This window comes from Quercus suber, unplaced genomic scaffold (genome assembly GCF_002906115.3).
Source record: "Quercus suber isolate HL8 unplaced genomic scaffold, Cork oak 2.0 scaffold_189, whole genome shotgun sequence".
Taxonomy (NCBI): Eukaryota; Viridiplantae; Streptophyta; class Magnoliopsida; order Fagales; family Fagaceae; genus Quercus; species Quercus suber.
In genome coordinates, this window is record NW_027069647.1 from 846,256 (window position 1) to 862,215 (window position 15,960).

A 15,960-nucleotide genomic window follows, 5' to 3' on the forward strand; every position below is an offset into this window, starting at 1 on the left:
TATGGTGACTCCTATAACTTCTTAAGGATGTCTGATGCAATAAAGTTACAATTCATCATTCTACCATCATTTCGCACCCCAGTCCGTATACATGTGTGAGGACCCTTGTACACGGTGACCATCCATAGTCTCTGGAGATTGGGCTTCATGACTCGCAGACTACCACTTGCATGACTCATCCACACATTTTGCACAAAGTTTTGTCGTCGTCGACCTACTGATCATATACTGTTTGTTTTCCTTGAGGGCACAAATTGTTAATACACGCTGCACCTCCACTTTATTGGCAAAAATCAAGCCTTTGTACAAATTCATCCCCTCTCTCCAAGTAGACACAAATGGTATCTCCATATGTGAAGGATCAACCATATTTTCCCAAGTATTTGCAGAAAATGACAAAGCAGGAGGTGCGTAGCCAGGGATTGTGTCCGTATTGTTTTGGACACTAAGAACATTGTCTGCATAAGGTTCACTATCATCCAATGTCTCATTATCATCAATGTCCCTCTCAAAGTCCCTAAAGTCCCCTCTCTCAATCCTGTCTTCAATCTCATCTTCATCGACAAAATCTTCATCGTCAATGGCAGTACTCCCATCAACATAGTCGTCATCATCATCGTCATCCTCATACTCATCATCATTCTCATCCTCATCCTCATCATCATCATCATCGGCATGAACATTATCATGCTCTACATGTGTAAAATACTCATATTGAACATTTGGAACTGTAACCTGTACACTTGTTTGTGTTTGTTGGATTTCGTCGATACCAACTTCTGCACGCGGCTTCAACTGTATGTACAACTCAATGTTAGTTACTTCAGATATTCTCTCCAACTTGTCAAACATGATCTTCACATGTTTGTCTGTTTCTATCGCCATGTACTTGTAATTAATTCGATGCCTCAGGATTTCATTTGGCATACGATAAGTAATTTCTATGTTGTGCACAGCAGGATTCTCACACAACTCTTCCATAACCATCATCTTCAATTCGTCAAGGGTCTTGAACCTACGATCAATTTGGGTATAATAGCTCTTTATACCCGGCCCTTCAAATGGCAATCCCTTGTTCGCATTGGCATTCTTCAGGGACCACCGTGGTATAAGATTATATCAATTTCAGGCATTGTGAACCTGTTAAAGTCAAGTTACCATGTTAGTTAAATCACATGGTCGTAAACTGGGGGAAAAAAAAGTAATGTGATCTTAAGGCAGAACATATTCAAGCCAGAATTTTCATAGGTAATTACTAGTTTTATAGCCATTATGTAACTTGTGGTACCCATGGTTCTAAGTTTGGCTTCAGAACAAAATTTGAAACATATCTAGTGGAGCAACCCCAAAAAATAAAAGGTAAGGAAAATATATATATATATATATATATATTTAAAGAATACATAGAACAATATGAGAGACTTTACAAAGATGATGTAGCATTAACAAAACATATTAAATTCACAAAACCAAAGTATTCCATATCCTTAAGGATTAAATGTCATTACCAGATACCAAATTGTTTCCAAAATGCCAATTCTTATCCTTTTATTTTTATTTTTATAATGATCAATTCCTTATACAGCCATGTATTGTATAGGTCAGTGCATTTTAAGAATTACTTTCAGGCATTTGATTATGATATCCATTCATTCACTACCCATTTCAAACCCAAAATAATGATGAACAAAGTCAAAAAAACGTGTAAGATCATGCTAAAAAATAAAAGCCTAGAAATGATGAATACAATTTTGTTAACAAAATGGGCAAATAAATACCCAAAAAATTAACACTGACAAAACAAAGTTCTAATTCACAATATTGGAAAATTAACTAAGTTATGTCAACTATCTACAAAATAAATAGTCAAAATCTTTAACCCACACCCATAGACAACTAATACCCAACTACAATGATAATCAAATTATGCAAACCCTTACCTGAGATCCGAATTTGTTGAGAGGAAAGAGCAGTGAAAGAGGCAGTGTGGTGAGTGAGAGGCAATGTGGTGTGAGAGTTATGGGTGAGTGAGAGTTAGTGAGGTTGAGAGACTTAGTGAGGCTGAGAGACTGAGGATGCTCTGTTTTTGGGTGAGCTGTGTAGTGAGCGTGTTTATTATATGGCTAAGTGTTAAATTTTTTTAAGGGCTCAGCGTGTATTGTGTTTTGCCCAGTGGAACTCGAGTCTATAAGACTCGAGTTCCTTGAAATTTCACTATAAATTTGTTAATAAAATTTCCAGTAAAACTCGAGTCTTTAAGACTCGAGTTCTTTAAAATCATATCTTGATTTTTAACGACTCGAGATCTAAGTGGACAAAATTAAGTCCAGCTCACCAACTGGTCCGCAGCACGGTGGAACAGCATCTCGAGTTTCTAAAACTCGAGATGCTAGTTTCCATTATACTTTCAACCGATGCTTAACTAACTATATACAACTATATTACACTGGTATTCTGCACATTTCCTCCTTAAATCATTAAATTATTGTAAAACTATTGATCATAATATATATTAAATCCGCAAGAGTTCTTACTCAAAAACAAACTGAGGTACAACTTATTTTATTATTGTAAAACTATTGATCATAATATATATTAAATTCCTCATATATAGATTGATATTGAAGAAGGAATCCCACATGATTTGAAGAAAAATTTTAGGAAATAAAAATGCATTTTCCTACTTCATTTGAATGAATTTAATCTAAAGGGTGGTTTTGAAAATTACACAGTTGCTAAGATTTTGATGCACCTTCAAATGATAAAAAGATATAGAATAAAAATATATATATACACAGTCCAATATACTATATTAATTCTTTTGCTACACTATTCCTAAATTAACAAAAAAATATATAAACATTTACAAAAAACTGTCACACCACTTAAATTTAATATAAGTGCAAATACCTATGAAAAATCTTAGTGGTAACAAATCCACAAGTCCATACTTTGTAAGATCCAATCGAGAATCTTTCAGTGCCAATTCTTTAGTGATTAACATAAATGATGCAACAAAATGAAAAAGTGATGAAAGTTCAAAAATTGAACAAATAGGGATGGACCAAACTTCAAACGTTGAAGATGAAGAAATAGATGATGATAACATACCCCTCAACAAGCTTTACAAGCGTTGCCATATTACAATAACAAAACATTGAAGGGGAAAAAAAAAAGATTTCGTAATGAAGCTCTTTATTACATTACATAATAAAGATCAATAATATGGAATGAATTAATATGCTTTTATCAACTTGTATTAAACAATATTACTCCAAAGTTTTTTTTGTTATTTTTTATTTTTTTATTGCTTATTACTTGAACAGAATAATTATAATGGATATATGTGTGCAATTTATAATTGTTGCTTCTTATGATGAACTCATTACTAACAAAGTTTTATAAAAAAATATGCTAAAATATATGTACAACATTCTCCAAAAAATATTTATATAAAACATTACAACAGTATCCGTACATCGCACAGGCAACTTATTAATTGTTTCAAGTGCTGTATTTCTTTGTCATTATTTTTTCAGGAATAATATTTTTGTACTTAACATTTTGCCTAACATTCTCTAATTACCCTCCAACCTTGTCTTCAACTTCATGTAATTCTACTCAATCCAATGTGCCCATAGTGTTCAAAATGGTTGTTTACAAAGCATTTTTTAGTGTACAACAAAAACAAAGGCTATGTATCACTGCTCTTTGATGACAGAAAGTGTCGTTGACAAGCTCCATCTCATTAAGGGGAAGGATGAAATGATTCTAAATGAGAACTTATAATCAATTAAATATATGACTGCTACCAAAACAAAAAATGCGAAATTAATTTACGAAAGATTGTGGAAGGGATAAAATCGTAGATAGTAGCTAAAATATGACAGCACTATTATGTAAAACAAGGAAGATAGAAGATAAGGTACAAAGGATTTTACTTCGAAGTCATGTTTTTCCGAATTCAAGGAAATAGGTGCAAAAGATTTTCCAATTACATGTCCGCTGGATTTTTAAAGTAACTGCATTTGAAGTTTGGAAAGGGAATTACAGTTCCCACAAATATAGAGGTAAAGAAAATTTGTTATGTTACTTTTTTTTTCTTTTCTATCTCATTGTCTGTATTGAATTGTGCTTAAGAACAGCCAATGCCATTGCCTGTTGTACCTTGATAGATAAATCACTTTTGTTGTATATTGCAGATATTAGCATTTATTAAAAGTTTTATTCACTGCAATACATTCTAGTGTCCATAATTCACAGAAATCTATAAAAACAGCAGAACATTGTCACCATCCCAGAATTTAGAGAATAAAAGGACTGGGAAAAAGAAAAAAGGAAAGGTGAAGGGTTATGGAAGCTAATTGCCACAGGTATATCAGAGGGAAAGATCAGCCAAGTCAAAAGTTCTAGTAACAGCTTTGTACCATGACTCAAGCTTCTTCTTCCTCAACTCCTCATCTAATTCAGGATTGAAAATAGTAGCACGTTCAGCCTTTTCAGCAAAGATCTCATCTTCTGTCCACACCCCAACTGCTAATCCAGCAGCATAAGCTGCTCCTAGAGCAGTCGTTTCTATGTCAGCCGGCCTCACCACTGGGCTTCCCAACAAGTCCGCCTACAAAACAGTAACAAGAGCAAGCTCTACAGCTAAGAAACCCAATAAGGACAATGAAAAGGAGCTTCCAAAAATTAGATTCACAAAAAGAAACAGCTGGATTGACAATGTTGAAAGCAAGCCAACAGAGGCAAAATTATAACAAAAAAAACATAGAAAGAAAACCTGTATCTGCATCAAAAGATTGTTAACCGTAGCACCACCATCCACCCTAAGCACAAATTCCCCCTTGTCATTCTTAACCTCACCCTTCTCCCCTGCATCTTTGTGCATTGAATCCAACACATCTTTGACTTGGAAACACATGCTCTCGAGCACTGCTCGAGCAATGTGAGCCTTGCTTGTAAACCTTGTGATTCCAATACAAACTCCACGGGCATCATCACGCCACCAAGGAGCAAATAATCCATTAAACGCGGGCACGAAATAAACCCCACCTGTGGACTCAACCTCTGATGCCAATGTCTCAATCTCACCAGCACTATGAATAATCCCAAGACTGTCTCTGAGCCACTGAACTGCAGCTCCAGCAATAGCAATTGATCCCTCCAGAGCATAATTTGTTGGAGCTTCAGCGCCAAGCTTGAATGCTAAAGTGGTCAGAAGCCCATGCGTTGACCGAGTTATCTCTTCACCCGTGTTGAGAAGTATGAAAGCACCTGTTCCGTAAGTGCTTTTAGCTTCGCCTCTCTGGCAAGCCTGCCCCAGCATTGCTGCATGTTGGTCACCCAAACATCCTGAAATTGGGACACCAGCAACTGCCCATCCACTGCAGATTTGTCCAATAACCTCAGAATTACTGACAATTCTGGGCAGAATTTCAGCCGGAATCCTGAGAGTTTTTAATGTGGGTTGATCCCAATCAAGTGTTTTAAGATTCATGAGCATTGTTCTTGATGCATTTGAGACATCAGTGACATGCAGTCCTCCATTCAACCCACCAGTTAAATTCCAGATTAGCCAAGTGTCTATGGTTCCAAATAGAGCATCCCCTGCTTTCACCGCTTCCTTAACAGCATCAACATTTTCCATCAACCAGAGAAGCTTTGTTGCACTGAAATAGGTGCTGATGGGCAGACCACACGTCTCCACAAAATGAGTTCTTCCACCTGGCAAATCCTTCTCCAATTTTCTGTCATAAATAGAAACATTGAAAATGAAACACTGGTATTCCCAGAGAAAAGAATATATATTATATGCACTGATGTGAAAAAAACATTGAAACCCCATACACAATCAGAAACTATAAGAGGTGGGTATAAATCAAATTTCATAAATAACCACAAACCATCTTGCTTTGATGAATGTAACTGAAACCAGTTTATAATAAAAGTAATCCAATTAATGATCAGAAATTTCAAGAAATGTGCCTCAAACAAAATTGAAAATTCAAAAGTAGCTGACACCCAATTAATAATCAAACAATTGAAGAATAGTGTATCCTTCAAAAACCAAAAACAAGAAACACCTAGTACAGAAAAATGTTTTATTATCCAATAAATGAGAACTGATCAAAAATCCATAAACAAAAACTACCTAATTGAGCATCAAAGTATGCAAGACCTGAGTACTAAAACCAATACCAAATAATAAAAGAAATGAAATGAGACCTGCAAATAGAACTGGTACGAACATCCATCCAAACAATGGCATTATGGAGGGGATAACCAGTGGATTTGCTCCAAAGCAGAGTTGTCTCTCTCTGGTTAGTCAACCCAATAGCTTTCAGCCCTTTATCCACGTTGTGGCCATCCGCAGTGGCCTTGTCAATTGCCTTTGCAATACAAGTCCTCACACTCTCCAAAATCTCCATTGGATCATGCTCCACCCATCTGTATATGTAATATACACTCAAATTAATAAAAGATACAACCTTTTCTTTTACACTTACAGAGAAAACCGAAAAGGGTGTGCATGAAATTTGATATTTATGATAGATATATTGATATTTACCCAGCATCTGGATAGAACTGAGTGAACTCGACCTGGTGAGAGCCAACTATGTGAGCTGAGTGGTCATAGATTAAGAATCTGGTGCTGCTGGTTCCTTGGTCGATTGAACCAATATGCACAGGCTCTCCCCCTGACATGTTTGCTTCTTTTTGTGTTGTGTTTATGAGTATAATGAAAGACAGAACAGAAAGAAAGAAAAAAAAAACAAGAAATATAGAGCAAAACTGAGAAAACAATGTTACGTGGTTGTTATGTTATGTTTGAGATCTAAGTGGGAACGGTAAGGGAGGAGTGAAGTTTAAAAAGTCAACAGGGGAGAGAGAGAGAGACGAGGTTAGTTTGTGGGTGTTAGGAAACTTTTCCCTGAAAGGTTGACAATGTCTATCCGTCTCACTAATTGGCATTTATTGCTGGTGCATAATCCATCACTGGGGTAATAATTAGACTCAAATATTAATTGGTTTTTGGTTTAAAAAAATTATATTTACTGTATTTTTATAATATTTTATAATAAATTGTACATAAAAGATTATTATTACTTCTAATTTAAATTTAATATTTAAATTATTTTTTTGTGCATATAACAATTTGTCTAGCATGATTTGTTATGAAAATTTTATAAAAATATTGTGCAAATCACATTTTTTTTTTTTTTAATTTAGATGAAAGTGGAACTTAAAATCTCTGCTTCTTCCTTTAAAAGAAAAAAATCTATCTCAGATATTTTTCTTATATATATATATATATATATATAAATTTTTTTTTTCAAGTATAGAAATGCAAGTTGTTAAAAATGGCCGTGTGCCCTTTAATCAAACAAAAAACTATAAATAAGGAGAGAGAGAGAAAATACTAGTATTAATTATGAATGAGATGGAAAGTAATAACATTTAATGATATTTTTTAGGCCGTTAGATCACTTACAAATCTACGGTGTAAAAAATGTGCAACTTTACACTCTTAAATCATAAAAGAATAGTTAAGATTTAAGGAAATTTGTTGGTAAAGTACCCTAGGAAATCTAGAAGATCTGAATCCATATATAGCAACACGTGCCCTATTTAAGTTTTTTTTTTAATTTTTGTTCTTAGTGAGTTAATGAAATACAAAAGACGAAGAGTCTAATATAAATAAATTATCAAAAACTCAATAAACAAAAAAAGAGAAAAAAGAAAGAAAGAGTAAACTCATGATTATATCTAAAAGAAATTAAAATAATAAAATAAAAGAGAGAGGGAGAATAATTTAAATTCATATATGTATGTAATTGTATTTTTTTTTTTTTTTTAATTGTACCATGCATATGTACGAGTTACACACTAATAGATTTGGGCTACAAAATAACGTTAATTAAAAACCTTATTTTCAAAAACTTTTTTTATTTTAGAAGGAATTGACTTTTATTTTTCTTTCAACTATTAATATAGAAAATGGAGTAAATAATTTGGTGGCTTTTAATTAACAACTCTTTTAATTAACATTATTTTTTACTCATTCATCACATCCCTTGCAATTTATTATAAGAATAATATGGTTTTCCATTTTTCATAAATTGGTAAATCTCATATAAAAGTAGTTATGTTAGTAAAAAACTTACACGAAATGATATTGCATCCATCAACTTATCAAGTTAACAAATTCAGGAAAAATTGTGTCCTAAATTTGGTTTTATTAGAGATGCTACCTTCATAGATAAAGGTTTTCTTCATATTGCCTTGTGTTTCTTACTACTGCTTTTGAGGTTTGACCCTAAAGTAGTGTGACAAAGGCCAATCGATCACCATTTTTAGAAGAGAAAGTATAAGCACAAAAAATTTTACAATTGTTAATATGAAAAATTGTTAGTGGCAAATATAAATGAATTGTTAATGGTAGGTTCAAATAAAAACTAATAAAAATTTGCTAACTCAACTGTTGTACAAAATATTGTGAATTTTTTTGTATTTGTAATATTGCTCTTTTTTTTAATAGGAGGACGATCAAAGCACATTAAAACATTCAATGCCCAGCCGTTACCTACGGAAGAAACAGTAATAAGGCCGTTGACAACTCCATAAAAGGCCTCATTAACACAACCAAGGTGTTACTAGAAGCATAAAGGAAGCCATTAAAGACTCCCAAGTCCCAACGGCTAGAAGCAATTGAACTATATAATCCCTTCTTATAGAAGAGAAAGGTACACACATTTACAAATACACACATCTGATTCATTATTTTTCTTTGTCCAAGTATCTAACTTTACCATTGGAAACTCATTGGCTGGCGCCACGCTGATGTTCCTAGAGAGAGGAACATTTCATTATCATTTTGCAGGTCACGATCACGAATAAGAACGACTCCATCTGGGCGATCATATTACTGATGATCTAGTGTATCATCAAGTAGCATTTGATGGATAGCTAACACTTAATTTTGATACACTTGGAATTATATTTGATGGGATAGTTGAGTTTTTTTTTTTTTTTTTTTTTTCAATATAAGTTTTTCCCAATACGTTGCCCGTTAGTTGGGTATCCCGAAAGTAAACTCAAATTATTTATAGTCCAATGGTATATGCACTACAAAAAACTGGGCGTATAGTGGCGTTTCTGAAACGCAACTACAGGTCCAAAAAACGCCACTATAGGCCCATTTTGGCTATAGTGGCGTTTTTTGTAGTGGCGTTTGTAAACGCCACTATTATACCGCTATTATAGGTCTATAGTGGCGTTTTTGAGAAACGCCACTATAGGTCCACCCTATAGTGGCGTTCCCAAACGCCACTATAGACCCTTTTTTTTATTTTTGAAAAATGCTATAGTGGCGTTTGTCAAACGCCACTACAGGTAACCTGACAAACGCCACTATAAGCCTATAATAGTGGTACAATAATGGCGTTTATAAATGCCACTATAGAAAACGCCGCTATAGCCAAAAAACCACCAAAAAAAATTTTAATTACCAAAATCAAAAGAATTTTATTTTTGACGTGAAAATGTTTTTTTTTTTTTTAATTCAATTAAGATTGTAATTAAATTAAAATTAAATTAAAAGATACAAAACAAAACAAAATACAAACACTATTGAAAGTCAAACACAAACCCACCTAAAAAAAATTCAAAATCAAACACGCTCACATCCAAAAAAATCCTATTTAACCCAATGGATCTTCCTTCGATGACCCCTTTGACCCCACCAAAAAATTTTTATCATAGCTTCAATCTCATTACATAACCCAATGAATTTTGAAGCATCCCATTGTATAAGTGGAATGGCTTGGATGACTGACTTTATCAACACCTCTCTACCTACCTGAAAAAGTAGCTTTCCTTCCCAACCTTGGATTTTTTGCCACACCCTCTTCTGATATAGTTGAAACTTGCTTTTTTCCTTTCCCACAAAGGATGGCAGCCCTAAATACTTCTCATTATTGCATGATTTTCTGTACACCCCATGCTTCTTTGATCTGATCCTTTATAGCACCATCATTGCTTTTCTAAAGAAAAGCGTCGTCTTGTTCTTATTTTTTTTGGCTGGAAGCATCTCATAGACACTCAACATGTTCAACACCTTGCCACACTCCTCCATTGTAGCCCTGCAAAAAAGAAAGACTATCGTCTGCAAAAAGCAAATGTGTTAGTTTGGGCCTCTTCCATGGCTATCCCCATCCCTTTCTGCTTTTCATATCAACCCATTCAACCCTTCAATACAAAGCAAGAAAAGGAAAGGGGAGAGGGGATCGCCTTGTCTTATACCCCTAGTTGGGTGAATCATGCCACATGGTTCTCCATATTATGTAATAGTTTTAACACACAACATAATTAAATGTATCCACCCTTCATTGAATCCCATCCTCCATATAATCCCTTCTAAAAAAGCACATTCCACCCTATCATAAGCCTTACTCATGTCAAGTTTTACAGCCATATAACCATGGGACCTAGAATTATATCTTTGCAAGCAGTGTAGGTTTCAAAAGCCACCATTATATTGTCAAATATCAACCTATCTTTTGTAAAGGCTAATTGGTGTTCAGTAATGATAGAGGGCAAGACTTTCTTTAAATGGTTGGCTAAAACTTTAGAGAAAATTTTATACAACACGTTACACAAACTAATAGGATGAAATGGTGGGCATTTGAGGGGAATTAATTTTAAGGATCAAGTGATAAAGCGTGATTAAGGATTGTGGGAAGGTGCCTTAGTTTAGCCAATCAGGATGGAAAGGTAACATCATGTCTAACTGTGCCAAAAAGTGTCGGTAGAATAATGGTGGCATACCATTTGGACCCGGTGCTTTTAGTGTAGCCATTTGATGCAAGGCCACCTCCACTTCATGGACTTAAATTTTCGGCTCACAAAGCATTCATTTCATCAGTAATCACATTGGGCACATACTCCAGCACCCTAGAAGCATCCACTTGACCCTTAGAAGTGAAAAGAGATGATAGTAACTTACAAGGACTACAGAAATCTCCTCCATATTTGTTTTTCCATGCACCTCCTTCATCTCTAATCCCTTCTATCAAATTTTTCCAGTATCTTTTCGTGGCAAACAATGAAAGTACTTCGAGTTTTATCTCCTTACCTTGCCCATAATAATCTTGACCTCTATGCCCACATAGTAGCCTCCTTATCACGCACTTTTCAATTTCTTTTTTTAATTGCCTATTGTCTCCCATTTGGATAGCTTCTCTTCGGCCTTGGAGATTAGTTCCCCATATTTCTAGCTCCCTTCGCACACTCCCAACACATTCTTATTCACCAACTTAAATCTTTACCACACCTTTCCACTGTATGCAATATCCCATCCTCAGATTCAGAAACACCCCTATCCCACACAGCTTAGACAATTTCAGAACATTCAGGATTAGACAACCACATTTCTTCAAACCGAAACAACTTCTTCCTTCTAGGAGGTCCCAACCCGAGAACACAATATGGATGGACATGGTCTAATGAATCACAACGTAAGTGGTAAACTCTCATGCCAGGAAACTTTAAAAACCAATTATTTATGGCCAAGCCTCGATCTAATCTCTCCCAAATTGAGCTACCATTATCAAAATGCCTAGCCCATGTGAATTTGGGTCCAACGAACCCTAAATCCATAAATCCACATTCATCTAAAACTTCTCTGAAAAGTTGCATTTGGTTATGGGATCTAAGAGCACCGGCCACTTTCTCATCTTGTCTAATTATCTCATTAAAATTCCCAAAACATAGCCATGGATATTAGATATGGAATTGAGATACCTGAGCTTCTCCCACGCCTCTACCCTTCTTGCTGTTTCTGGTTCACCATAAAAAACCGGTCAGTCGCCACTCATTTTCAGTACCCTTATCAACTATTGCATCAATGTAATACTTACACAAACCTATTACCGTCAGATTAATGGAGGACTTCCAAAACAAAACCAAACCACCACCTCAACCTTCCCTTTGGACCACCCATCTATGATCGTGTTCAATACTTCGTTGTACAATCTCTAGCCTTGCATCATCCGTAAGTGTCTCAACCACAAACATTACAGAGGTATCTTTTGCTCGTGTGATTTCCACAAGCTCTCTTCCTGTACGTAGGTTCCCAAGCTCACGACAGTTCCAAACTAAACAACTCGTTGCTCCTAGCGGGTTGATGATCAGCCTCCGCCAATATGATAGTGTTTCGGCAACATTGTGAGAAATCTGAAGACACTTTGAGGTTAAATCCACATGGTCCTTTGATATCACAAGCTCCCTTTTTTTCCTGCGCTTTTGGTATTGTTTGCTGCTAATTTTGTATGACCAGCCTACATCTACGTGTCCAAGATGGTAGAATACGTTTTGCTTGTGTTGTAACCCTAGTGGGCACGTGAGAAATTTTTTGATTCAACTCCTGAATTGGGTGCTCGCAAGTAATTCCTTTATGTATCACTAATTCTACTTCATCCTCTTTTCCTTTCTTGACACCTCAGCCATGTAACTTTGCTTAGCTGGCACCGTTCCACATTAGTGGAGTCTTCTGGAATCCCATAATTCGTGGATTATTTACTGGCGTGATTATTGGGTCGGTGATTTTAGTGGGGTTTAAACTGCTATGACTGTTACACATTGAATTGTAATTGCACCCTGATTTGTAACAGCCATGATTCTCCTTAGCTCCTTCTGGCACGATGGTCGACATTGGGTGTGGCTGAACCGTTATTGTCTCTTCTGTTGGTTGCAATCCTTACCACGTTGGTCTTTCTTCCTAGTGGCATAATACCCTGGCACAGAGACTACACTCTTCTTCGAAGCCACAAAAGGTTATGCTCTTAAACCAAGTCCGAACTCCCTTTGATCAGCCTTAAGGTTCCCTTCACTTTCTATCCACCTCTCGCAGTCCCAATTATCGTGCAAGAGACTACCACACCAGTAGCAAAGGTTCGGCAACCTTTCATACCTAAATGAAACCCACACCTACCTATTATCGCTTAAAGAAACAAGGCGACCCTGAGATAATGGCGTCATAACATCAACTACAACTTTCACTCGAATAAAATGAACCCCATCGTAAAGCTTCTACTCAGATTGGCTGATAACATCTCCCACGACGCCGCAAACTTTCTCCACTGCTGCAACTGTCATATACTTCATTGGAAGTCCATGGACTTGCACCCAGAAGGTGGTCTTTTCAAACTTAATGTCCTGAAAAGGTTGCTCATGATCATAACGTTGCATGATGACAAATGCTTGTCGAAACTCCAAGGCTCGCTACTTAGAATTCTATCAACATCCTCCTTTGTCTCGAAAGAAAAGAGCGTCTCATGATCTCCAATCTTTTGTATTTTGAATCCCTTCTTCGCCCTCCACAAAGGGTTAAAGGTTCTTGCTATTAAAACTATCACCCATAATTTAATTTTTAGTGAAAATGGGTATTGATTTTTAAATAAAATATCGGCTATGTTAGAATACTGTCTTTTTAAATAGGACTTCATTTTTAAGATGTTTTAAAATAGAAATATAAAATAGAGAACTAACAATTTAGGATTAAAGAATTATTTTTTAGTGGCACACTATCAACCCAACCAATTAATCCAAAATAACTTACTTCAAGCAATAGAGTTTGAATAAATCTAGGGATATACCTATATATAAGGACATAAATAGTTTTATGTGGTATATTGTAAGTGATATACTGCTATGGATATGGATTAAGTATAAATTTAACTATGTGTTTATAAACTCTTAGACACCCTCCTCTTGCAAACCGATTTTCAAGGGTGAGTTCCACATCATAAATATTCATCCAAGTGAATTATTAAATACAAAAACCAAAGAGTCTAGAATCAATGAATCATTAAAAAAAAAAAAAACATTTTACATTTTATACTTAATAATATCCTTACAATTTTTTTTAAGATTTAACAAAATATAAAAATGACTATCAATAGTATTTAAATTATATATATATATATGAATTATATTATACATCTTATTGTATATCTTTTAGTGTATCCATGCATATGCATAGGGTTACAAGCTAGTATATATTTAAAGTTAAAGCTAAAAGAAAATCTAATTACATTTCAATTGGAGTTAAATTTAATGCCAAGTGTCTCATCTAATTATTGAGAGGAAAAATTGAAGAGTCCAAATCCAATTAAATTTTTAAATAAGATTTCACTTGGTGTCTAATTTTGTGCATGATACGTGTATCATCTATTTTTTTTTTTTTTTTTTTTTTTTTTGTAGCAAGTTAATTTTTTGGTGGGAAAACCGATAAACCTGAATTTAATTAGATTTTAAATTATATATATATATATATAATATGAGAAACCATTAAATATTTTATAAATCTATGGCTTCAAAAAGGTGTAAGCTATAACTCTTCACTAGGTATAATATAAACTGTGCAATTGTGATTGTTTTTAATTGTAACTATGCATATGTACGGGTTATACACTAATTTTTATAAATATAATAATCAATAAAGATTTTCTCTATGNAAACATGCTCACATCCAAAAAATAAAAAAAAAATAGCAACTCCAAATACAAACACTATGGTTATCCCAGCAAATTCAAAATGAAAACACAAACCCACCTAAAAAAATTCAAAATCAAACACACAAAAAAAAAATATATATATATATATATATATATAGCAACCCCACCCCAACACATTCAGCCGCCACAGACCAATAACTTGCAAAAAGAAATCATCAAATTGATTTTGAATTTTTCACTACTTGAGTAAGATATTAATCACAACACTTGAGATCTCTAAATTAACCTTAGAGACCCACAAAGCAAAGTTGATAGCAGACAGAATAGGCCAAAACTATTATAAAAGAGGAATAGACTTTACAAGCATTAAAATTAAAAAAAAAAAAAAAAAAAAAAAAAAAAAAAAAAAAAAAACTTACTTGCAACTATACAATCAATAGCATTCTTCCTTCAATCACAAATCTCATAATAGTAGCACCATTTACAAATTTGAACAAAATTAACTAGTTGCAACACTATCTTCAAATCCAAAACCCACTAACATTAACACCACCACAAATAAAATAGGGGAAATTAAATCAAATAGGAGAGAAAGAGAAAAGAATAAATCCAGGTGTGTAGTGAAAGAAGAGTGAAAGAAGGAAAAAAAAAGAAACAGAAAAGAAGAGAAAGAAAGAAAGAAGCCTGAAGAAGTGGAGATAAGTGAGCTAGAAAAAGAGAGAAAGAAAAAAGAAAAGAAAAGAAAGAAGAAGGCTGAAGAAGTTACGTGGAGCTAGAGAAGGATATAAGGTGAGTGGGGGTAGGTGGGGTTAGGTGGGTTTTGAATTTTGAATTTTAAATTTTTTTGTTTAGTTCTTTTATATATATATATATATAAATGATATGTATATAATATTTTCACAATATTTTTACAATAAATTTTAAGTGATAGGTTGTTACTAGTTATTATTATTAGGAAAAAAAGTAATCTTAGTGTTAAGTTCAAATTTGAACTAATAACAACTAACCACTTATGATTTGTTGTGAAAATATTGTAAAAATATTGTGGACGTAGCACCTCATATATATATATATATATATAGAGAAATGCATGTTCACAACATTTTTACAATATTTTTACAACAAATTTTAAGTGACATATTGTTACTGTTGGGGCAAAAAAGTAATCTTAGTGTTCAGTTCAAATTTAAACCAATAAAAACTAACCACTTATAATTTGTTGTGAAAACATTATAAAAATGTTGTTAATATAACACTTCTCATTTAAATATAAATATATAATATATATATATATATATCACCTGAACGTTGAATCAATTCGGTTTTTTTTTTTTTTTTTTTTTTTTTTTTTAAGAATAGTTTAGAATATGCCATAGAATATTCTATGGCATATTCCTAAAACAAATCATAGTTTTTGTGTTTACGGATTGATTTTTTTTTA

General features: G+C 34.0%; 1 protein-coding gene across 1 annotated transcript; it reads right to left on the reverse strand.

Annotated features, from left to right (window-relative positions):
- Positions 1–4,168: 4,168 nt before the first annotated feature.
- On the reverse strand, positions 4,169–6,900 carry LOC111988387 (glycerol kinase). Its single transcript, XM_024020175.2, has 4 exons — positions 6,572–6,900; positions 6,229–6,450; positions 4,784–5,750; positions 4,169–4,618 (listed from the first exon to the last, which is right to left on the reverse strand). Exons 1-4 carry the CDS (start codon positions 6,706–6,708, stop codon positions 4,379–4,381), a joined length of 1,566 nt encoding a protein of 521 aa, XP_023875943.1. The 5' UTR covers positions 6,709–6,900; the 3' UTR covers positions 4,169–4,378.
- Between the last annotated feature and the right edge of the window lie 9,060 nt (positions 6,901–15,960).

What these genes read in the sequence shown, in the direction of transcription:
- LOC111988387 (XM_024020175.2), bottom strand. Translation starts at nt 6,708, where the DNA reads ATGTCAGGGGGAGAGCCTGTGCATATTGGTTCAATCGACCAAGGAACC. An exon ending in CAGTTCTATCCAGATGCTGG is followed by an intron (nt 6,451 to 6,571) that starts GTAAATATCAAT and finishes TTACATATACAG; the next exon opens with ATGGGTGGAGCATGATCCAA. An exon ending in ATCTTTTGATGCAGATACAG is followed by an intron (nt 4,619 to 4,783) that starts GTTTTCTTTCTA and finishes ACTGTTTTGTAG; the next exon opens with GCGGACTTGTTGGGAAGCCC.